This window comes from Cydia splendana, chromosome 11 (assembly GCF_910591565.1).
Source record: "Cydia splendana chromosome 11, ilCydSple1.2, whole genome shotgun sequence".
Taxonomy (NCBI): Eukaryota; Metazoa; Arthropoda; class Insecta; order Lepidoptera; family Tortricidae; genus Cydia; species Cydia splendana.
Genome location: NC_085970.1, coordinates 14,787,769 through 14,811,303, shown reverse-complemented (window position 1 = coordinate 14,811,303; position 23,535 = coordinate 14,787,769). Strand labels below are relative to the sequence as shown.

Below are 23,535 nucleotides of genomic sequence, written 5' to 3'. Positions count from 1 at the left end.
ACCCCTATAGACCGAGCTTATAGGACGACTCGCGGTCACCGCCCGTATGGTGTATAGGTCAAATATAAGACTGTTCGCGCGCCGCTCCGATCAGTTGCGCCCAAGGTTACGACCTGTTAGCAGTGTGCACGAGTCTAAGAAAATAAATCGTAAACTATTGAATTCATTGGGAAATCATGGGATATTGCAGCGTAAAATGGTGTGGCAAGTCATCTAAGACTTCTACTTACAAAACAGATGGAATAACATCCCACAGGAAAGCGAAATTCATTATTTCATTGAATAATGTTTCTTGTCCGCGGGGTTCATTTTATACTGGTCAGTAAGCAGAGGCGAAGTATGTCCGTCCCTTTTCGTCAACTTGAAAATGCAATGCGCTATCCCTTTCCCTTCCGACTAGTGATGTGACGATGATGGTTTTTCAGTTGCGGAAACTTCGTGCTTCGTCATACCGTATTGTACCATTTTAGACATAATATATAGGTAACATGTTGTGTAAGTTTTTTTAGAATCCTCTAGGCCAGCGGAGCAGTTAGGCCGCATGTCACGAGATGGACCTGATGATGAACTTCAAAGAAGTGCGAGGGAACTCGGTGTTGGTTTGTGATAGACATATGTTGTATGGGTTTTTTAGAATCCTCTAGGTGAGCAGTTAGGTCTCATGTCACGAGATGGACCTGATGATGAACTCCAAAGAAGTGCGAGGGAACTCGGTGTTGGTTTGTGATAGACATATGTTGTATGGGTTATTTAGAATCCTCTAGGTGAGCAGTTAGGTCTCATGTCACGAGTTGGACCTGATGATGAACTTCAAAGAAGTTCGAGGGAACTCGGTGTTGGTTTGTGATAGACATATGTTGTATGGGTTTTTTAGAATCCTCTAGGTGAGCAGTTAGGTCTCATGTCACGAGATGGACCTGATGATGAACTTCAAAGAAGTGCGAGGGAACTCGGTGTTGGTTTGTGATAGACATATGTTGTATGGGTTATTTAGAATCCTCTAGGTGAGCAGTTAGGTCTCATGTCACGAGATGGACTTGATGATGAACTTCAAAGAAGTGCGAGGGAACTCGGTGTTGGTTTGTGATAGACATATGTTGTATGGGTTATTTAGAATCCTCTAGGTGAGCAGTTAGGTCTCATGTCACGAGATGGACCTGATGATGAACTCCAAAGAAGTGCGAGGGAACTCGGTGTTGGTTTGTGATAGACATATGTTGTATGGGTTTTTTAGAATCCTCTAGGTAAGCAGTTAGGTCTCATGTCACGAGATGGACCTGATGATGAACTTCAAAGAAGTGCGAGGGAACTCGGTGTTGGTTTGTGATAGACATATGTTGTATGGGTTTTTTAGAATCCTCTAGGTGAGCAGTTAGGTCTCATGTCACGAGATGGACCTGATGATGAACTTCAAAGAAGTGCGAGGGAACACGGTGTTGGTTTGTGATAGACATATGTTGTATGGGTTTTTTAGAATCCTCCAGGTGAGCAGTTAGGTCTCATGTCACGAGATGGACCTGATGATGAACTTCAAAGAAGTTCGAGGGAACTCGGTGTTGGTTTGTGATAGACATATGTTGTATGGGTTTTTTAGAATCCTCTAGGTGAGCAGTTAGGTCTCATGTCACGAGATGGACCTGATGATGAACTTCAAAGAAGTGCGAGAGAACGCGGAGTTGATTTGTAATAGGCATATGTTATTGGTCCATTTGAATATGTTTTCAATACAACCTTCTATGACCTTAATAAAACGGACAAAAGAAAATAATTGTATGAGATTTTGGCGACACTTTTTTCTCGCATCGAAAGATATTGCGATTCTGAGTGGAAATAATATAAAAATTCTAAACTTTAAAATTCAAGTTCTGGGTACTTTAAACAGAAATGCCCTAATATGTTAAGTAAAAATTTCAGGTACATTGTTAAATTACTTAATGAAATATTAAATTAATCAATAAGTATAATTATTAAGTCAGTTTACTCTAAGTATACTAAATTGGTAACAATTTTACCACAATACATTTCGATCTCACTGGTAGCAGTACCCACTACCTGTAATGAACATGTCCCATCCCTACATTTACACGTGTCAGCGCGCCATGTTTAAAACGACCAATCGCAACGCCGTGAGCACCCCTCCCGCACCTCACAGTTTGGTGATTTGCGTCGGGAACAAAATGGCCAATATTAGGTTTCTAGAGGCGGTGTTCTGTGGGATGGACATACGAAAGCAAAATGCCCGAGTCAAAACGTAGACCTTCGCTACGCTTCGGTCAATAAATTGACCTCTTTAAAGAATAACTTTGTCACATATCAACGCCCACACTGTTAACTGTACATCGGTGGACCTTATGCCTTTTGTAATTCTTATAAGGTCCACCGATGTAGTTAGGAGTGTTGCTGTTTGTACACTAATATTGGTGCCGTGACCAGGATATCCTAACTTTATGTAATGTATTATTTATTTCTTAAGGACGCTGCTTGGGCAAGCGGACGAGCATGTCGGCGACGGAGAACAAATGGACACCGACCAGGAAGAGAAACCGCCTAATGATGACGCTGCCGGTTAGTAATGAATGCGTTAACATATATGTATATTTAGTTATTTAACGTTATATTCGCCAGGTCTGAATGGACCTTAAATAAACAGTCACACGTTACGCCATCTACACATTTAACACAGCAGCGAGCAGCGACTTCGTGGCGTGGAGTTGACGCAAAACTCCGCACTCGCAGGATTTTGATCGTGTCTTTTTGTAAATAACTATTTGACTCAGCACGAAAAAACCGACAAAAATACGAAGGTTAACGCGCGAAAGCTGGGGAAATGTGCGAAATAGACTCCACACTTTGCGTTTGCGGCTTCCTTTGAAAACTCTTATTTTCTTGCAGAAGCGGAGAAGGCGCGGCGCGCTAAACTAGCGGCGGAGCGGCGGGCCAAAGTAATGGCTCAGATGAAGGCGCAAATGAACAATTTCATTACTAACAACGCTGTTCTGTTTGAAGAAACCACAACTGAAGTAAGAATCATACCTTTACCAATTTATTCGTGATGAATAATAGGAATGACCGAACGAAATTCGAAATAGGTAGTTATACTGCAAAACGTAATTCAAGACCAAAAAAAGTAAGACAATGTTGCCACTGCAATAATTTGTTAGTAAAATAGTAAATTCCTTTTGATAAATAATCACGCTAAGATAATTTATTTATTAGTAAATTTACTGCTACGATTTAAGAAAGTACTTTAGTTTACTTATTTTTATATAAATACAAGACCCGCTAGTAAAAATTGGCAACATTGTCTTCCTTTTTTTGGTCTTGAATTACGTTTTGCAGTTTAGAGTTAGACCAAAAAAAGTCTGCAACGATTTTGATAGCAAGTGCAGCAGTAGGATACTGAACTAAATTAGACTTTAAAAAAAAAACATAGAAGTTTGACGTTTAAAATAACACTTGCAGTGAGTGTGCTACCGAAATCGTTGCAGACTTTTCTCGGTTTAATTATAATTGTTTTAGAATGAAGAGTGAGATGACTTATGACGCAATGTGAATTGCACCCATTTTTAGAGTTCCGTACCCAAAGAGTAAAAACGGGACCCTATTACTAAGACTCCGCTGTCCGTATGTCTGTCACCAGGCTGTATCTCATGAACCGTGATAGTTGTTGAAATTTTCACAGATGATGTATTTCTGTTGCCGCTACAACAACAAATACTAAAAACAGAGTATAATAAATATTGAAATGGCGCTCCCATACAGCAAACGTGTTTTTTTTTGCTGTCTTGTGCGTAATGTTACGGAACCCTTAGTGCGTTCCGTACCATTCACCACGAGTCCAACTCGTACTTGGCCGGTTTTTTGATTTGATATGACGGAAGATTTTGATGGCATTTTCGATTATCTGGAAGAAGGTACAGTTCCTGTGCCAAATATCCTGAATTGGTTTAGTAATCTATATGGCAACTCGTCAAGAATATTACCACGAAAATAAAGCGATTGAAACACTCGACTAACCGTCACTCCACTTGTGATTTAGGTGACGGCTGAGGAGCAGGAAATCCGGCCGCTGTACTGCGGCGCCGCGCTCGGCGTGTGGGGCGGCGGCGTCAGCGAGGCGCCGCGCGTCTGCATCATGTGCCAGGAGGAGGTACGATACACCCGTCCTACTCTAACCATTTAGGGCTCATTTAGACGATGCGAGAACTCGCAAGCGAGTTTCATTATAACGGGTTTTGATCGGTCGGTTGAATTGGATGTAACCAACAGTCCGCAATGTAACTAAAATCGCATGCGAGTTCATGCGCCGTCTAAATCAGCCCTAACTCACTAAAAAGTTCAAAACGACAAAAAAAAATCAGTTTTAATTCATTTCTTCTTTACTAAGTGACGTTAGTCTGTTCCTTAATTTTATCTCCTGGTAGAAATTTCTATATCTTTTCTGCTGACGCGCTATCGCGTCCGCGGGACTCTAGCTTGGGTTAAACATTGATTTTCAACGGTACAAACAGTCACTCGGTGGAAGCAGACGTGTCAGTACATATTTTATTCTATAATTTGGTTGAACATGTTCGCAGGCTCGCGTGGAGCTGGCAGCAGAGCCGCTAGTACTAGTCTCATTTGCCTGCGGTTCAGCTGTTTTGCCCGTGGCGGCCTCGCAGCCGCGCGCGCACGTGTCGGTGTGCGGGCACGCGCTGCACGCCGCCTGCGCCAAGCACTACGTGCGCGGCGTGCTCGAGAGGGAGACGAGAAGGTAACATCCAGGGCTATGACAAAATCGAAGTTTGTAAATTTCGAGCAACTATCTCCTGTCACTTTAATTACGCCTTAATTGGAGTAAAAGAGAAAGAAGCCCGATGTTCGCGGTAGGCTTCCGATCTGAGTTGACAACACTTGCTGAAAGCTAACTGCCCCGACTTTATCCTCGTAAAGCCCAGTGTGCATCACAATGTACACTCCGTTTCAATCTAATTAGAACCTTTCATTGACCAAATAAAGCAGCATTTTTTTTTATTCATTCCTTTCTCAAACAAACAAAATTCATACCATTTTACTATAAAAAAACCAAAGTTCGAATTAAAAATGGGAAAATTTTGTTATGTGGAAGTCACTGATTGAAACGTTCAAAGTTTTTATTAGTAGATTAGTACGCTCACTAATTATATGGAATTGTTCCAGGCCATACCGCCTCCGGCAACCGGCAGCTTTCGACGCAGAAAAGAAGGAATACCTCTGTCCTCTCTGCGAGCGACTATGCAACACTTCCCTGCCCCTGTTACCCGCACCGACATTGCCGGCCGGTGCGCCGCCACCGTTATCTGAAGAAGTATTCAGGGACTCTGTCGCGCTGATACTGAAACACCAAGTTTTTTCTGAGGCTGTACATGTATGTACCGAGTCTTGTGAGGAGATGCTGTGTCAGGTAATGTCTTGACAATGATTCTCACTGATGTCACCGCTATTATAATTCCCTTATTCAAAAAACTTAGATTCCTCTATGAAATATTACCACTTTCCAATACTTAATACAGCTTTCTCAGCTATATGATTTTCATATGTTGACCAATTCGTAATGAAATACAGCTTTCTCAGGGATATGGTTTTTACATTTTGACCAATTCGTAATGAAATACAGCTTTCTCAGGGATATGGTTTTCACATTTTGACCAATTCGTAATGAAATACAGATTTCCCATGGATATGGTTTTCATATTTTGTCCAATGAGTAATGAAATACAGCTGAGAACAGCGATATGGTTTTCATATATTGAACAATGAGTAATGAAATACAGCTTTTTCAGCGATATGGTTTTCATATTTTGACCAATTCGTAATGAAATACAACTTTCTCAGCGATATGGTTTTCATATTTTGACCAATTCGTAATGAAATACAGCTTTCTCAGCAATATGGTTTTCTCATTGACATATTTTTTTAGGCGCGAGCGCGTAGCGTGGGAGCGCAGTCATCAGACATGGAAGACGGAGAGTCCACCGAGGAAGCGCCGGTCTACATGTTGACTCAATCCCAGGATCTGCTGCCTCAGGAGTTCATGGTACACTTCGAGGGCGAGATCCCCGCGTACACGGACGATATGAAGAGGCTCATCACGGAGTTTGTTAACGTGAGTGTTCATTTTTAAGACAGGACGTTTACCGCGAAGAATTTCGTACACTGACCCGCCTGCTCCTATCACTATTGCACGCGCATAACGCTTTAGTAAGTCGATACGATCGAGATGTCTTTCGATTTACGAAAAGGTCGTACTGAGGAGGACTTCGCTTTACAAAGGATATTTTCTTCTTTTCCTGACAGTTTTTTATCATTTCTACTATCTTGTGGTACTAAAGGTAGATTTTATCCTAAATGCTATATATAATTTTTATTTTTTTAGGTATATACTTATATGCAATTTCCCTTCGCAGATATTGCCAGCAGTATGCGGCGACATGGAGGACTCGAATCCGCTGTCATCCGTAGAAGCTTTATACAAGGCCACATCATACACAATTCTTAGTACAAACGCGGTACTTCAAGCCGAGAAACGGCCGCTCCTAGGCGACCTACCCTCCAGGCATCGCGACGCGCTACAAGCGTTAATACGACTAGCCGCCGTCATCCCGTCCGTCTGGCCTTCACCCAAACAGCTAGCACACCATGCCCTAGAAAATCTAAACACACTCGAACGCACCTCACCACTAACTCACCACCCCTTCGAAACTTTAGTAGCTCTAGTCTTAACAGCCCCCTCGCTGTTCAGCAAAACTGCCGGCCCGGCGCGACCCAACCACCTAGCCAGACAATTCACTATAGAAGTATTCAGAGCGCTCATCACACGTGCCATGATCGTACTAGACGTCTCTGACTGCGTTAACCACGAGCCAATGGAAGGACAAGAAGATTACAAACCTATTAAGCCTGATTTAGAAAACTTGCTCACATTCATGAAGACCCTAAGACGAGGGAACTTAGATATTGAAGATTTAAATGCTAATGACGTATGGGAGAAGATAAAGAATCAATGCTACACGTTCTTAAGGGCTTCCTGTCTTTTCTATCACTTCTTAAGCGATATCAGCCCGCCTACGGAGTTAACAGTCGTCGGTGGTGATATTTGGGAAGTTATGTGCGGTTATCTAGACTTGCCGAGTACTTTTAGAGAGTTAATAGACACTCCGATGTCTAGGAGTAAGTCAGAAGAGTGGTCAGCGCTGTCCATCGAGTGGTTCGCTGGGGAGATCGACATAAAGACGGTAGTTGAAACGAATGAGCCTCCGAAGTTAGTGCCGTTGCCTGATGACTTCTCGGAGTTAATGAATGTGGTTTCTGAGTTTTCGTGTCCGAATTCGGAGAGGGATGATAGCAAGTACCCGACTATGTGTTTGGTGTGCGGGCAGATATTGTGCTCGCAGAGTTATTGCTGTCAGACTGAGATTAAAAAGGTGAGTTTGTGTCTATTGTATTTTAAAAACTTATTTATGACTACAAGTACCAGACGACATACTGATAACCTTATGAAAATTTTCTCTTAAAAGTAATAAGCGAAAATTCGCAAGTTTTTTCATATAGTCCTCGTGTCAGGCACAAATTTCGTCAGGCGGAATTCCTTTTGGCCGATAGTACTCTCGTAGGTCATTGAGGACAGTTGTCATAATTCTAGTGGACGTCAGCTGCCGTTCCGTTGGTGGGTTGAGCGGTGAACGGAAGTAAAAAAATAATCATACTCAATGATGTACGACTGTAAGTGTTCTGTATCCGAGAGTGAGGCAAATAGGGTGTTTTCGAACGAGCGAGCGAAGCGAAGTGAATTTCTTACATTCAACTTGGAACTCACGGCTGCCTAGGGGCACGTCCCGGCATTTCGATGTTTTTAAGCTGAACTATCAGAGGATAGTTTGATACACAATAACTTAAGTAAATTTGTCCTAATTTAAATGAAATTGGGTGAACGTATAGTTGAGGGCATTATATTTTAGTCATTAAATTTTGAGCAGGCTCAATCAAGAAGTTATTGAGCTAGAAGAGCTTAAAATTAGGGACGTACCGACTAGTCGCCGACTAGTTGAGAAAGCCGACTATCCGGCCACATTTGTAGTCGGCGACTAGTCGGCAAAAATGGCCGCATAGTCGGCACTTTATTAGTGAAAGAATACCATATGTTTTGTTTATTTTACTAAAATACCTATTCAGGATGCATACGAAAACTTGTTCATATAAATAATTGACCGTTTGATCGTTATCGTATGTTGGTGGGCTGGTGTTTTCCTCTACAGGTCGACCTCAACTGATTCTCGTGTGATTTCATGTGCAAGTTCATTAGTTATTTTTTTTAAATTATTATTCAGTTTTTGTTTTTTTTTTTTTAATGGTAGAGACTTAGACAGGGCACGTTGCTCGTAAAGACGCTGACCACAGGGGATAGGTTCTTAACTGGCGACTACGTACGGGAAATAGAGCCTTGGAATAATACCTCCTAGAAACTGTACTGACGGTCTGCTCAGGATCGTAAAATAAAAGAACTATAGGCAGAAATTGAACGAGGAATCTTGTGATAGGTCTTTGAACCTGTAGAGAACACCTTTTAGCCAAGCTAATATGATGAATAGCGCAACCAAAGGAGCAAAACTATTGTTTTTCACCTGGACTTATACGAAACTAATGATCTGGCCGACTAGTCGGCCGACTAATCGGCCATTCGAGCGCCGATTAGTCGGCTAGTCGGCCAAATCAATAGTCGGTACATCACTACTTAAAATGCTAAAAAGTTATATGTGAGTGTGAGGGGTCTTGCAATTCTGGTCATTTTAATTGCAAGAAAGTATGGTCGAGTTTGGTATGAATGAAAGTGCTCGATTTACACATTTATAATATTGTTTTTTAATTTAAGATTTTAAAATAATTAGCAAGGTAAATCGAAATAAAATAAACATAATATTAGTATTTGACATTTGACAAGAAAGATTACGGCTTACCACTTATACAGTTTATTTTAATCTCTATCGTGACTTAAATTTATCAATTAAGGGCTCCACAGATCTTGCAATAAATCGCACGCGGTTTCTGATCCTTTGACGACTAAGTAGCACTGCCTTCAATTGATCTTTTTGGCGAAACGCGAGTTCTTAGTTCGGGGCGAACTACTAGTTTTAGTATTGTTATATATGCCCTGAGCTGTCCAGCCCCTGGCTACTTGAGACACACATGAGAGTTATTTGTGTCATGAACTTACGTTTTTTTTTTCAGAGCGGTCGAAGCGGCGGGTCGGAGCTAGTGGGCGCGGTGGTGGCGCACGCCATGTCGTGCGGCGCGGGCGCGGGCGTGTTCCTGCGCGTGCGCGACTGCGAGCTGCTGCTGCTGGCCGCGCCCGCGCGCGGCGCCATGCTGCCCGCGCCCTACCTAGACAACTACGGCGAGACCGACCAGGTCACACACACTATCACCCTTAGGGCTCATTTAGACAAAGAAAAAATACATAGTGCTCACTCCATACATCAGTTTTGGTACCAAAACGACTATTATTTTCGCAGTCGGCATCTAGCATCAAGTAGCAGAATTATCAGTACTGCAAAACTGCTAAAAAATAAACAATCGTACAAAGGGCGGACTTAATGCTATGAGGCTTTCTCTACCAGTCAACCTTCTAATCACTAACCACAAAAATCCTTCAAAAGACTAATTAAAATTTATATTTTTTCCACAGGGCCTCCGCCGCGGCAACCCCCTCCACCTATGCCCGACGCGCTACGAAACTCTCCGCATGCTCTGGCTAAGCCACGGCCTCCACGAGCGCATCGCACGAGCACTCGACACGAACATGCTCGTCACCACGCAGTGGCAGAACATGTGAGCGCGGAACAGGCGCGTGCGGAGACAGGGACGACTGATCGCACTGTAGTGCTCGGATACAAGTCTTCAAAAGACTCCAGTATGACTGGCTACTCCATCTATTACAAATTTTTGGTATACTTAAAAAAGATCCGCTGATACTTCTATTGAAGGCTCTACGAAACGCTCTGAATTATCTGGCTTAGCTGCGGTCTATGGGCGCATCGCTCGGAGCAGGGTACCGACTGGTCACACTAATAAAACGGAATGAAAATAATGTCTTCAAAAGACCGGCTACTTCATTGCTGACCGGCTTTCAAATTTTTGGTGTACGTAAAGGCAATCTACTGATTCTCTTATAAAAGGCTGTATAACACGGAGATCACGCAATAGCATAATGTTAGTCCTGAGCTGTTACCAGCTAGTGTGATGCGATCTACTGGGGTATCAGCTAGTTAAAATAAAAATGTTGACTAGAGCCTATACATAAGAACTATTGCAATAGCACAGATTGATGCTTGTAAATTTACTTTCACACGGTGTTACATATAAGGTAATCTCGAATATTTCAAATTAGAGACAGATTGCTAGACCACTCAACATGACAGAGCGAGATTAATATATGCTGATCTGATATAACCATATTGTAGTCTGTCTGTACCAATGACGAGTAACAGCTTTACAAATACCAACATCTTAAAAACTTGTTTGAAATCATCGAATGGTATAAAAAGGCCAGTATCGGTATCGTCTAGTGATCATATAATGGAAAGAAGAAAGAAGCTATTCCAAATCTAAGGTGTCGCTTACGTAGTCACCTGCAATAATATGTTACACAACGAAGGCCGCAAAAATATCTGACACGATCTTATTTGTAGAGCCATAAAAGCGTGTCACATATTTTTGCGGCCTTCGAAGTAACATATTGCAGGTGACTGTACTAAATAATTAATACCATCTTACCATTTCTTAAGAACCACTGTTACAAGTCTTTAATATATTTTTTGTAGAACTGCAATTCAAATCAAATGCCATGGCATTTGGCAAATCTATAAACATCAAGCTGCTAATGTATTAAAAAAAAATAGGTAGATATTTCGAAAATGATTTACGTAGCCGAGAGAGTTAGATTATATTCACTTGAATAAATAGATATTGACATTTTGTTCACCTTAATGCAAGAACTTATAGTAGTTAGTACATTTCAAATGCCAAGTTCTGGTTCTACAATTTTTTTGGTCTAGATCTTGGCTTTGAGATGAATTCGCTCCCTGGCAACTTTTACGAAATCGTATGTTCAGTTAGATTCCATCGCTTATACGAGTTTGTCAAAGTTGTGAGTCAATACGTTGAAAAGTCATTGATATTATTACTAAAATCTAACTTTTAGAAAATGTTAGGTAACTAATGGAAAATACATAGATTTTTGCGAAAGGTTTCTTATTTTGAACTTAAGAGACTATGGAAGATAGTCCATTATGTACGTAAGAACCCTTTCGGAAAAACCTAATTAACTATGAGCTCTTATGACGGATGATTTTTGATTAATATAAATACAATGATAAATATAAATAAAATAAATACAATGATACAACTTATCACAGACATTTTAGGCTATACAAAAGATTAACTATGTCTGTGATATATTTTACCATATTTGTAGGCTTTATTTATACCTTAACTCCAAAATAGGGTGTGATTGTATTAGTAAAAAGTGAGATGACCCGGTTAGGCATTGATGATGGCTCCCGGACTATGTAGGCCAGGAGCCAACGATAAGGCTGTGGTAAAACTCAAATATAAATCGATTTCTCATTTAAAAACGTTATCGTGCAATGAGGTTATTTTTTAATATAACTGTGTTTGTGCAATGTTTTAAGTAACTTTTTTCTTTAATGAGTGTTGTTTTTCTAATATTATGTTAGTTTATAGTATAGATTTTTGTCGTATGTAATAAATAACATAGCTGTCCGCTATAAAACTTTAAATCAAAGTGTTATTTGGTGTTGTTGCACCTTAACCCCAACAGTAACGGCAGTATGTCGGCTGCTCATTTTCTTTTACATATATTGTAACATAGGTGCTTATTTTACTGGACTCAGTAACACATCACTTAACATATAATTTTATAAAGTGCGCGTTGATTGTTTGTTAGCTATTTATTACATAGCAGAGTCCGTTAAAGATTTTTTATGTAATACTCTTAGTGGCCGTTCATTAATTACGTAAATACGATTTTCGTCTATCGAAACTCTTACGTAATTAATTAATGACCCCTTTCAACTCAGACGGAAGATTGTGAATTGGATAGGTTACAAGATAATGTTTAAATTAAAAATATATTGCCTCTATGAATACTTTGTTTTTTTTTTTACCTACCTAATTTTAGTACAGTCAGCAATCTGAACGATTAGACAAGACCGATTAATATAAGAAGTATAAGGCAGGACCCGATTTCTTGTTCCATTTGTTGTTAACTGTCCTGTGTAGCTGTGAAAATGTTCCTACTTTCAATTTAACCCTTTTCCAGGCCCCACCAATCTACTAGGTTTTCCCAAAAAATCCAAATATTTTCCAATTAATCCAGCTTTGTTGATTCATTTGAAGACAAGTCACATTTCCCGAAAGTGCAATCTAATTTGAATCGGAATGCTAAAGTTGAAATTCTTTTGGCGTGTATGTGGTCGATATATCGTACTAGCCCTGGAGAAGGGTTAAGTCTTTACGGCCTCGTAGTAAGGTCGTAGTTCAAAAGATCATCTTATCCTCTAACCGCCCAGACATCAAACCTTGACAAGCCAAATGCAATTTAAATTTGTCAAAAATTTATCTAATATTAGAGGTGAGTCAATACCTGTTTCTCGTTATAATTATTCATAAATAATCGTACCTCAACAAAACTTCCGTCAGACACAGACACGTTCCTGATCCGTGAACGCGAGCTCCTGATGATACTCCTCGGTACGGAGTGAAACATGTCGAGCTATTTTCGACTTAAAATACATGTGTAATATATTTCTTCTTGATCATGATCGTGATCTGAGGGACATGACTCCTATGGGGTATTCTTCCTATCACTGCTCTCCAGGCCTCTCGATCTTCGGTCATCTGCATCGTTGCCTGGAGCGAAGTCTGGGTAATATTTTGGTTACATATCAGAATACCGAAAATCGATTTACCTAATGTTGAATCACCTATGCTCGTTTCACCTATTTTTTTAAATACCTAATGATCAATTAACCTAAGCTCATAACACCTAATGAACGTATTACCTATTGCACGTTTCACCTACAGTTGGTTTACCTAAGCTCCGAATACCTATGCTCGATTTACCTAAACTTGAAACACCTAATACTCGAAATACCTAAAGCTAATATACCTAATACATGAAACACCTAATGTTGATATACCTAATGCACGAAATACCTAAACTCGGTATACCTAATGATCGAATTGCCTAAAGTTAACATACCTACTGCACGAATTACCTAAAGTCGGTGTACCTAATGATCGAATTACCTAAAGTTAACATACCTAATGAACGAAATACCTAAATTCGATACACCTAATGCACGAAATACCTGAAGTCGATGCACTTAGTGAACGAAATATGTACCTAAAATCAAAAATATAATTATTGTTTAGTAGAATATTATTAGGACATACAACATTTGGTATAAATTTTTTAGCCAAATCATTCAATTGGCTTACTATTTTTTATTATAATATAAGGTCTAGTCATTTGCCAGAGTCGAGATAGGTGCGACGACGAGCAAAGCGAGGAGGAGCGTGTTAGGTTAACTGCGACCAAACAGTGCCAAAACTGACTTTTATTTCATCGTCCTGATGTTAACTTACAGAAATTAAGTTTTTGATAAGATAAGATAAGATAACTAATTTTGTATTAGACTTACGAAATCATTCTACTACCTAAAAAGTAGCGTTTCAAAAAGTGTATTTTTAAGTTGTTGTCCAAACAAACAGTTTCTACTGTAAAAGGTTGGGAAATCATACGATTTATTGGGTGGAGTTGCCACTTGATCATTCGGCAAAATGATATGAATTTTGTACTAGGTATATAGACTTTAGGTATTCCGTGCATTAGGCATATCGACATTAGGTAATTCGTTCAGGAAGTATATCAACTTTAGGTATTTCGTGTGATAGGTTTAACAGTTTTAGGTATTTCGTCCATTATGTAAATCAAGTTTAGGTACATCGTTCATTAGGTATATCAGCTTTAGGTGTATCGTCCATTAGGTATATCAGCTATAGGTGATTCGTGCATTAGGTATAATAGCTTTAGGTGAATCGTGCAGTAGGTAAAACGTGCATTAGGTATATCGTGCATTAGGTGTTTCGTCCATTTGGTTATTTGAGCTTAGGTATTATAAACTTAGGTCAGTCAATGTTTAGGTAAAATGATCAATAGGTAATTTAAAAATAGGTGAATCAAGCATAGGTGATTCAACATTAGGTAAATCAGTTTTCGGTATTCTGATATGTAACCAATATTTTGGAGTTGGACCACATCTGACCATCTACTAGGTGCACGCCCTCTACTCCTTCGTCCGTCGTAATATATCTCCGCCAAAATGCTAAAAAAGCGTATTCGGAAAATCACTGCTAATAGTCCTAATCATTATTTAGCATAGAGTGCCCACTTCATACAAAGATAAAGGCGTCCTACCTTATTTATAAAAACTTATTAGCAATACATTTTACCAAACCTTGCATAAGTACTGCTTAATATTATTAAGTAAGAAAACTCATGTACATACTCTATGCTTGTACCTATTTCTCTACGACTTTAGGCAAATCAGAGGGGCTACCGCGAAAACCGAAATTCGAAAATTGCGGGGATCTTTCTCTTTTACTCTAATGAAGGCGTAATTAGAGTGACAGAGAAAAATGCCCGCAATTTGCGAACTTCGATTTTCGCGGTTATCGCCCAGGTTTATGTCACATTCGTAATTAAATAAAATTCTTACTTACCCTTAATTTAAGGAAGAATACAAATAAGGCCTTTAGTTATATCCTTAATACAGAGACAGAGCGAAGCATTATTTGAGCTAATCGTCGGGTGACAAGCAAAAGTCACTAACTAACACCATTGAAATTGTTGGACAATAAACCGTGTTACAAGTGTAATAAACTGCATTGTTACTTTAATTTTTTGATAGTACTTAGTGACTTTTGCTTGTCACCCGACGAAATACAACAGGCAATAAGTACAGTCTGACAAAAAAGAGTAGAAATTAAAAAGTGGCAGTACTGAAGTGTCGTCCCGTTTTCTTATATAAATTGGTTTGAAAGGGACGACACTACAGTATTGCCACTTTTTAATTTCTACTATTTTTTGTCAGACTATAAGGTGACGGCCTACTTGTCTATGGCAGGGGATTAACCGTTTCACAAAATTAAATTATCACTTGCAGCAATCAAATATGTACTTAACCTTTCATCTCCATAACCTGACCTAATATAATATCATAACGTTCAATAAACTCAAGCGATCTTTGTTGTTATACCTATTCTAAAAGGTCTATACATAATCCATACGTCTAAATTCTAAATGAACCCATTATCGGTTGTATTTCAATATGAGCGACATAAAACTAAAATACTTAATTTTTTTACTAAACTATTTACTCAGTGTGTGTTTTTTTTTTTATTTTGACCGTCTTTGTGCAATTGTATCAAGTTAAAATCGAATTGGAAGAAATTGTGGCAAGACTTCTTCCACACTTACTTCATACTTAGAGTTAAACCAAGAAAAGTCTGCAGCGATTTTGATAGCCCACGCAGTGCAAGTGTTATTTATACGTCATAATTTCATAGAAGTTTGACGTTTAAAATAAAACTTAAAATTATTAGCCATCAAAATCACTGCAGACTTTTCTTGGTCTAAGTAACTCTACTTTTGGTAGAAGTAGGTAGTAAAAGGAGTTTCATTTATCGCCATAAGGCAGCGGCCGGCAACAAGCGGCCCGCGGGCCGCATGCGGCCCGCGAACCTCTCACTTGCGGCCCGCGAGCCCCCCTGGCAATTTTGTGTGTAATATTGTCAAACAACAATGTCTGATAAAGTCACACATATTAACAAAAGTGCGGCCCGCGTCACTTCCTTAACTACTTTGTGGCCCTTGGTTGCTAAAAGGTTGCCGACCGCTGCCATAAGGCATTAACTTGTAACTCTCTCATTCTGAACACATTAATTTTACACACACGTATACTTATTGTATCAATACATTATAATTAGTAAGTAACGATTAAGGTGTATTCGGGTATTACCGAATGTCGGATAATTCCGAAATTCTGATGAAAATCACCCTTAATTCCATCATAATAAAAGTCTCTTTTCGGAATTATCCGACAGTTTTTGACATTCGGAATTACCCGAGTAAACCTTAATTCGTTTTTAGATAATTGTAATGACGATGACGATAAATGCTTTTAAATTACGATGTTTCTTGAAAGATACCTAAATAAACGATTAAAATGAATAAAGAGAATGCGAGATTACGGTCAGGTTCAATAAACTATTATGTATCACGGAATAAATGATTTTAGGTATTTTAAGTGAACCGTGTCGATATTGATTTGATTACTTATTAGCAGTAGTTAATTTATATTTTCTATTGTCGATTATAGTACGTAGGTATGTAATTTTTGCACAGCTCAAAAAAATGGGTACCTGCAGATCGTAAAGCGGCATCTAAAGCACAACAAAAAACCGGACGGACGGACGGACAACAAAGTGATCCTACAAGGGTTCCATTTTTTTCCATTTGAGGTACGGGACTCTAAAAAAGACGTAAACAACGGACGGTACCATAACTGAAAAGCGATCCTGTCAAAAACTTGCATTCCAATCCATGACAATTAAGTTTTTTACATAAGAAACCATTGTCGTCAAGTGCTCGTCAAAAGACGGGATGGTATAAATAGAACGCTTGTGTTATTATAGGACCTATTCACGATAAAATAAGCGGCGAGCGCAGAGCAGTGAATAAGCCACTTTAACCCGAACGGGTCATTGGTCACGTATCAACTATAAACCAAGTAGCCCCTTTGTAAACAAGCGTCTCGGCTGTCAGTGCGAGTCCCGCTGTCGCCATGAAACCACCGCTTATTATTCTTCTAACCAAATTATTATTAACATCCGCGTTAAACCTAGAGTACCTAGACCCGACCAAATTACAAACGAAAACACCAGCCAGCGTTCAACAGAATGCAGCGTCCAATATCATATCGAAATACATGAGCGGCGTAATCGTAGAAGTTAATCCGATATTGTTTAGTGACAAGAAAGATGTGTTTTCTTTATGGACGAGCCAGGGAGTGTTACATATACGCGCGAGTACGGGCGTCGCTGCTGTTTGGGGGTTCAATTATTATCTCAAGAAGTACTGCAAAAGCCATATTGGTTGGCAGACCCAGCGTATCAGCATTCCGAGTCCGCTGCCCGAAGTCACTGAAGTGGTGACAGCTAACGACAGATTCCGGTATTATCAAAACGTGTGCACGGCCTCGTACAGCTTCGTGTGGTGGAGCGCTCCAGACTGGCAGCAGCATGTGGAATGGATGGCTCTCAATGGTATAAATCTGGCGTTGGCTCCAGTTGCCCAGGAGGCCGCTTGGACACGCATCTACCGCCGCCTTGGACTGACAGATGAAGAGATTAACGACCACTTCACCGGACCAGCTTTCTTAGCCTGGAACCGCATGGGTAATGTTCGCGGCTGGGCCGGCCCGCTCACCAAGTCCTGGCACGAGGCTCAACGTGACATACAGAGCAGTGTCCTCGATTACATGTTCCAGCTTGGCATCATTCCTGTTCTCCCCGCATTCAACGGACACGTCCCGAAGGCTTTTTCCAGAATCTACCCTAATGTAACCATCCATGCCGTTGAAACATGGAATAAATTCGACAGTGACTACTGCTGCGGATCGTTCCTCGATCCAAACGAACCATTGTTCAAAGAGCTCGGCAAACAATTCCTAACCGAAGTCACAGTTGGATCCGGAACAAATCATATCTACACCGCCGATCCATTCAACGAAGTCAAGATCCAGTCCTGGTCCACCGCTCTAGTTAAAAACACAGCTCAAGCTATTTACTTAACTTTAAAGGAAACTGATAGCAGCGCAGTCTGGCTTCTACAAAATTGGATGTTTGTCCACGATCCAATTCTATGGCCGATGGAAAGAGTTAAAGCGTTCCTGACCGCGGTTCCCTCAGGGCGCATGTTGATATTAGACCTACAATCGGAACAATGGCCGCAGTACGACTTGTATCAGCAGTATTTCGGGCAGCCGTTCGTGTGGTGCATGCTGCACAACTTCGGTGGCACGCTGGGTATGTTTGGGAACATTAAAACAATCAATAGTGACGTGTATACGGCGCGCTCGAATGTCAACAGCACGATGATCGGTGTGGGGCTCACGCCCGAGGGGATCAACCAGAACTACGTGGTGTACGAGCTGATGCTGGAGTCAGCGTGGCGGCACGCGCCTGTGGATCACGACAGCTGGGTTGCAGCCTACGCTGAGCGCCGCTACGGCTGCAACGAAACAGCGTCCGCCTGGCATTACCTCCTCAAGAGCGTCTACAGCTTTGACGGCCTCAACAAAATCAGAGGCAAATACGTGGTAACCCGACGACCCAGCTTCAGAATACGACCCTGGGCATGGTACAAGAGTCACGATCTTTTCCAAGCGTTCAAAAAATTCGTTGAAGTATCTAACTCTGACTGTTACTCTCCAGGATACTACCACGATCTAGTGGATATCACACGGCAGGCGCTGCAGTACCGCGCCGAGCAGCTTTACGTCAATCTACAGAGCGACCGTTTCTCCAACACTTGGGTGTTCAACGCGTCTATAAGTTTATTCCTCGACGCGATGCAGGATATGGAACGAATCTTATCTGGCAACCGCGACTTTGCACTGGACAATTGGCTGTCGAAAGCGAGAGGTTTCGCCAACGGGCCAGAGCAAACTTTACAATACGATCTGAATGCACGCAACCAGATAACTTTGTGGGGGCCGAATGGAGAAATTACGGACTACGCGTGCAAGCAATGGGCAGAGATGTTCCACTACTATTATATTCCGCGCTGGCGAGCATTCCTGGACGCGGCACTGATGGCTAAGGTTCGTGGCGAATTTTTCGACGAAGCCAGCACGCAAAGACTAGTCAGAGCCACGGTTGAAGAACAATTCTTGTACGTGCAGATAGACAGTCTTCCGTCAGTTGACGTGAAGAGTTTGGCTCTGGCGCTGTACCAGAAGTGGGCGTTCGTGCCAGGGGTGAAGGATCTGCCTCTGAGCGTGCTCAGGCCTGACCCTGAGACCAGGACCACCCTGGCTGACGTCACGGATGACGAGCTGCCGTCTACATACGACCAGCCTACTGTAGTCATGCTTGCTACAACACCTTTGTAAAAGTAGGAGCTAATGTAATGTTCGTACATGTTTTGTGATCGTCAGTATCGTCACGAATAAAAATCTTTTATCTTATCTTATCTTAAATATCAGATGGATATTAAAATATTAATAAATATCTAAGACCGATTACTTATCCTCCCTGCCTTTTGTATCTAGGACCTATGGTGACTAATTTTTTTTTTAACAATTATGGCTATGGTGACTAAGATCTACCGCTTTTAAACTGCAATCTAGTCGAAAAATACAGTTGGGGTGCAGTTGCATTCTCCAAATAGTTGCAGTTCAATTCAAACTCGGTTTGTATGGCATACACCTACGTCATTCTTGGGTGTTTTTTTTATGATAGGCGAATTAAAAAAAAACTGATTTTGCAAAGAAGAAATATCTTATTTATTACAACAAAAAAAAAAACACCAAAAATATATTTAGCATTTAACAAAAAAATACAAAAAGTAATTGTATGACCCCGACGTGATTTGAACACGCAACCTTCTGATCTGGAGTCAGACGCGCTACCGTTGCGCCACGGAGTCGTTGACGATGAGCGCGAAAATGGACTACACTATAGCTAACACTATAATAATTATAATCAGATATTTATTTTGTAAACAATATTGGCAGTGAAAAACTAATAACTTTTGTTATAATTTTATTTCTCACATTTAAATCTGAAAATAAATAACATTTGGTTTATATCTAAAATACAACTATAAAATAAGTAATACAATTGACATATGCCAATTTGATTTTAATTTTATTAACCATTAACCCTATAAAACAGATGTATACATTCAACTTATATCAAGTTTTTTACAAATAAAATGCATAATTAAATTTTATGATGGTATGATTAAATTGAATAGCTATAAAGCTATTCATGTAGTATGTTAACTACATGTCTTTTTCAAGACATTTTCAATAATCATTTGTACATGTACATACCTATTATATGAATTGTTATTTACTGGCATTGATTATTAATTGCCGTTTTGTCACTAGATGGCGCTGACACATAAATATTCAACATGTAGCACAAGATCGGACCACTTCGGCCACGTCCTACATGTTCACTCGTTATTTCAAGTACACGTTATTTCAAGATCTTTGGCAGTTCAAACTTTTGTTCATTTATTTTGAAAGGCACATCTTATGATTACATGTCAGAGTATCTACTAAAGCAGTTATTGCATAGTTGGCGTTTTATTCGTACAAGATTTAGCATATTTTAAACACAATTTAAGCAAGTTAATACATTTCTAGCTGGGTTTACATGCATATAAGCCTTTTGCTATGTAAACCCAGCTGCAAAAGTACATACCCACTTTATAAATGAATCCCATCTATAAAGTGACCTGGTAACATTGTAGCTCGCTGTACAAACAGCAACACTGTCCATTGGTGGAACTTGTTACAAAAGGGATGAGGTCCACCGATGTACAGTTAACAGTGTGGCCGATGGTACATGGCCAACGCAAGGGAGTTTCAATTCAACTAGCAGACCCTATAAATATCTAGTACTATTGGGACCCTGCATGCTTCTAACGGTCCACCATCCACCAAAAGAGCATTTCATTGACAAAATCACTAAGAGCGCTTTCACATTGTCCTCACCGATATCGGATGTAGGATCCTACATTCGCGTAATCAGGCCGCGGGGGCGCGCCCGGGCGCCGTTTTTAGCGGTCACGCACACTACAACAAGCATTATGCCTACACACATGGTCTAATAAAACATGGTCTTCCATTCCCAGAGTGACACGCGATTACGTCACAATAACATTGCCACTTTATTTCAACATAACATGTTACATGGGTACATTATACCTATGGTTAATAAGTTAAAATATTTCTTTATAATTTTATAATTTTCATTTATATGTATTTTAGCTTAAATTTTACAATAACACGTCATTTTTAATTACTCGTTAGCAATATCTTCCGATTCACGAAAGAAATTTCAGACTTTCGGGTAATTCTGTTTATACTACTGGCAACACAGGATAGCGCTGGGGACATTTGACAATTCGGATCTAGATAACTTCATGCCCTGACCGTCATCCTTGTCGAACGCGTGTTAATTGTTATTTCCTTCTCGCTCAGTGTCAGCAGTCGCAGTGTTTTCCAAACTTTTCACGTCGTAAGCTTGGTAATTAATGTGTAACTGTGAATTAGTTTTTTAAACGTTTGTCTTGTATAGATAAATAAAGTTTAATTTAATACATTAGATTTGTTTTATTTTACTATGTTTCTACATAAATAACTTAAAATTAATGCCGTTAAAATAATTTTCACCGTTGGTTAAAATTCTCCCACATTTCAAAGTTTGAGAACCTGTAAACAGCATGATGACGTAGGCGCGTGTCAGTTAGGTCATACGCGAATCTCGGAATGGAGTACCAGGCGGAGTATATTATTATACCATGCCTACACATACGCACACAAACAAAATATTTGACGGCACAGTTGACGAGGGGCTCCGTCATTGCTGAATTTATCGGAAGGTCGATCCTTTCCGGATATCGGATGTCGGAAGGCGCGTATGACAAAAACAGCTGCAGGAGTGCTATTGGCATTAAGTCCGCCTTTTTGCGTTATTTATCGTTTTTTAGTAACAATTATTTATTAAATGCATAAATAAAAACAGAGAAACACATATCTTACATTTTACTTCCTTCCGACGTCCGATATCGGATCGGATAATGTGAACACGCTCTAAGGGTGGTATTATTCCACCTGTCCAATGTCATTACGTCTCACTCTCGCATTAAGCAAAATGTGAGACGCAATACACATTGGACAATGATATTGGACAGATGGAATACCACTCTGACCTGGCAATTCTTGTCATAATTAGTTAGGTGTACCTATAATATAAAGTATTATATTCGTTCATATTAATTTGGCACCTCATAGTATGTACAGATATTAATAAGCCTCAATACAGGTATTCATATTTTGGTATGTATCTTTAGGTATTTAAATAAAAGTAAACAAAATCTACCCTCATATGGCTCCTTGTATTAATACATATAATACTGGCTTGATGAAAACATTATATGATCAAATAATGTAGGTTAAAGTCAGGTCGTTCAGTGACAGATCCAGGCGTTTTTGTATTTGGTTGGTTAACCAATAAATGTTATAAGTACCCGAAAATGTACAAATTATTTGTTTTATTTAAATACCTAAAGATACAGAACATAATTTAATATCGTTTTTCATTTACATCTACTGTTAATAATTCCGTCAATATAAGTCGGTGCGACAGGATCTTCAAGTTAAGAAATTAATTTGTACCCATTCTGTATGGTATTTTTATACCATGTTGGCGGGCCGCGGGAAACTACATTCAACCCTATGTATGCCAATTCCAGGGGTATCCGTATGCCTTACCGACCCTTTGAACACCTGAACCTTTTTAAGGAACCCTTATTTTGACCGCCAAACCGCCTGTGACCTCCAAAGACGTCAACAGACGCGCGCGCCTGCAGCCCAAAATCGGCCTTCGTGCATTCTGGCAAAGTTCACAATGACGCGCACGATTAGGGTTGGTCGGGATTTGGCGGGATTCTCCCGATTTTTAGCATGTGTTCCCGATTCCCGACAAAGTGAAAATTGTCCCGAAAAACAGCTTCACGTTATAAAACAATAATTACAAGTTCCGAACTGTCGTCGAGCGAGCGAACGACCCGCGTCGAGCCGCTCGCCGCCGCGATTTTTTTTTGTTTGTTGATGATCTCAAAGAATTCATACTATTTTTATATAAAAACGTCTATGGGCAGCGCAGCTGACGTAGTGTCAATAATGTAAAATATCGTTGTTTTTAATACAATTACAAATTTGAATATCTTTTTTTTCCCGACTTAAGTCCCAAAATCCCGATTTTTTTATTTTTTCCCGATAATAGCGCCTTTCGATCTGGCAACCCGACCACAGTATAAGAACAGTAGTGAATCTTCATAGAAATGTGCCGCTGCCGGCTTGAATGTGTGCGTGCGCGCCGGGCGCCCTGTACGCACGCGCTGCCACGCACACATTAGCATAATATACGGGGGAATACGGTGGCGGCAGTGTGGGCCGTACCGCGACTGTGATCGCGCGCATTCGAGTACGCTACTCGCCCGCTCGCATTTGTCTGCTCTGACGGTACGCCTTAATTTTTTTGATCATGACTATGAACAGAGGCAATAGTATAAGTAAGGTACTAGATTGAAAAGCTTGATTATATCACTATTGTATACAATACTTTTTCTACGAA

The 23,535-nt window shown here is 40.2% G+C and overlaps 2 protein-coding genes, 1 long non-coding RNA gene and 1 other non-coding gene across 7 annotated transcripts in view; 3 read left to right on the top strand and 1 right to left on the bottom strand.

Annotated features, from left to right (window-relative positions):
- LOC134794873 (E3 ubiquitin-protein ligase UBR1) overlaps positions 1–9,989 on the top strand; it is a 60,501-nt gene extending 50,512 nt beyond the window's left edge. For 3 of the 4 annotated variants that reach the window (XM_063766686.1, XM_063766687.1, XM_063766685.1), the window contains 9 exons: positions 2,474–2,565; positions 2,893–3,020; positions 4,040–4,150; positions 4,578–4,753; positions 5,179–5,422; positions 5,939–6,124; positions 6,426–7,442; positions 9,244–9,423; positions 9,701–9,988. In XM_063766686.1, coding sequence (XP_063622756.1) covers positions 2,474–2,565; positions 2,893–3,020; positions 4,040–4,150; positions 4,578–4,753; positions 5,179–5,422; positions 5,939–6,124; positions 6,426–7,442; positions 9,244–9,423; positions 9,701–9,847 — 2,281 coding nt within the window. In that variant the 3' untranslated portion in view covers positions 9,848–9,988. Of the gene's footprint in view, positions 1–2,473; positions 2,566–2,892; positions 3,021–4,039; positions 4,151–4,577; positions 4,754–5,178; positions 5,423–5,938; positions 6,125–6,425; positions 7,443–9,243; positions 9,424–9,700 lie in introns of all 4 variants that reach the window. The other variant, XM_063766684.1, reaches the window with a different exon arrangement.
- Positions 1–12,180, top strand: part of LOC134794986 (uncharacterized) — a 207,723-nt gene extending 195,543 nt beyond the window's left edge. Inside the window, exon 2 of the long non-coding RNA XR_010144745.1 lies at positions 11,451–12,180. This is a non-coding gene — a long non-coding RNA (uncharacterized LOC134794986). The remainder of the gene's footprint in view (positions 1–11,450) is intronic.
- Positions 12,181–16,822: 4,642 nt separating this feature from the next.
- Positions 16,823–19,372, top strand: LOC134794816 (alpha-N-acetylglucosaminidase). Its single transcript, XM_063766614.1, has one exon. The coding sequence runs from the start codon at positions 16,944–16,946 to the stop codon at positions 19,272–19,274; it is 2,331 nt and encodes a 776-aa protein (XP_063622684.1). The 5' UTR covers positions 16,823–16,943; the 3' UTR covers positions 19,275–19,372.
- Positions 19,373–19,738: 366 nt separating this feature from the next.
- Trnaw-cca (transfer RNA tryptophan (anticodon CCA)) lies at positions 19,739–19,810 on the bottom strand. The gene has a single exon. It is a non-coding gene; the product is annotated as a tRNA-Trp (tRNA).
- Between the last annotated feature and the right edge of the window lie 3,725 nt (positions 19,811–23,535).

Coding starts and splice junctions, on each gene's coding strand:
- LOC134794816 (XM_063766614.1), top strand. CDS start 16,944: ATGAAACCACCGCTTATTATTCTTCTAACCAAATTATTATTAACATCC.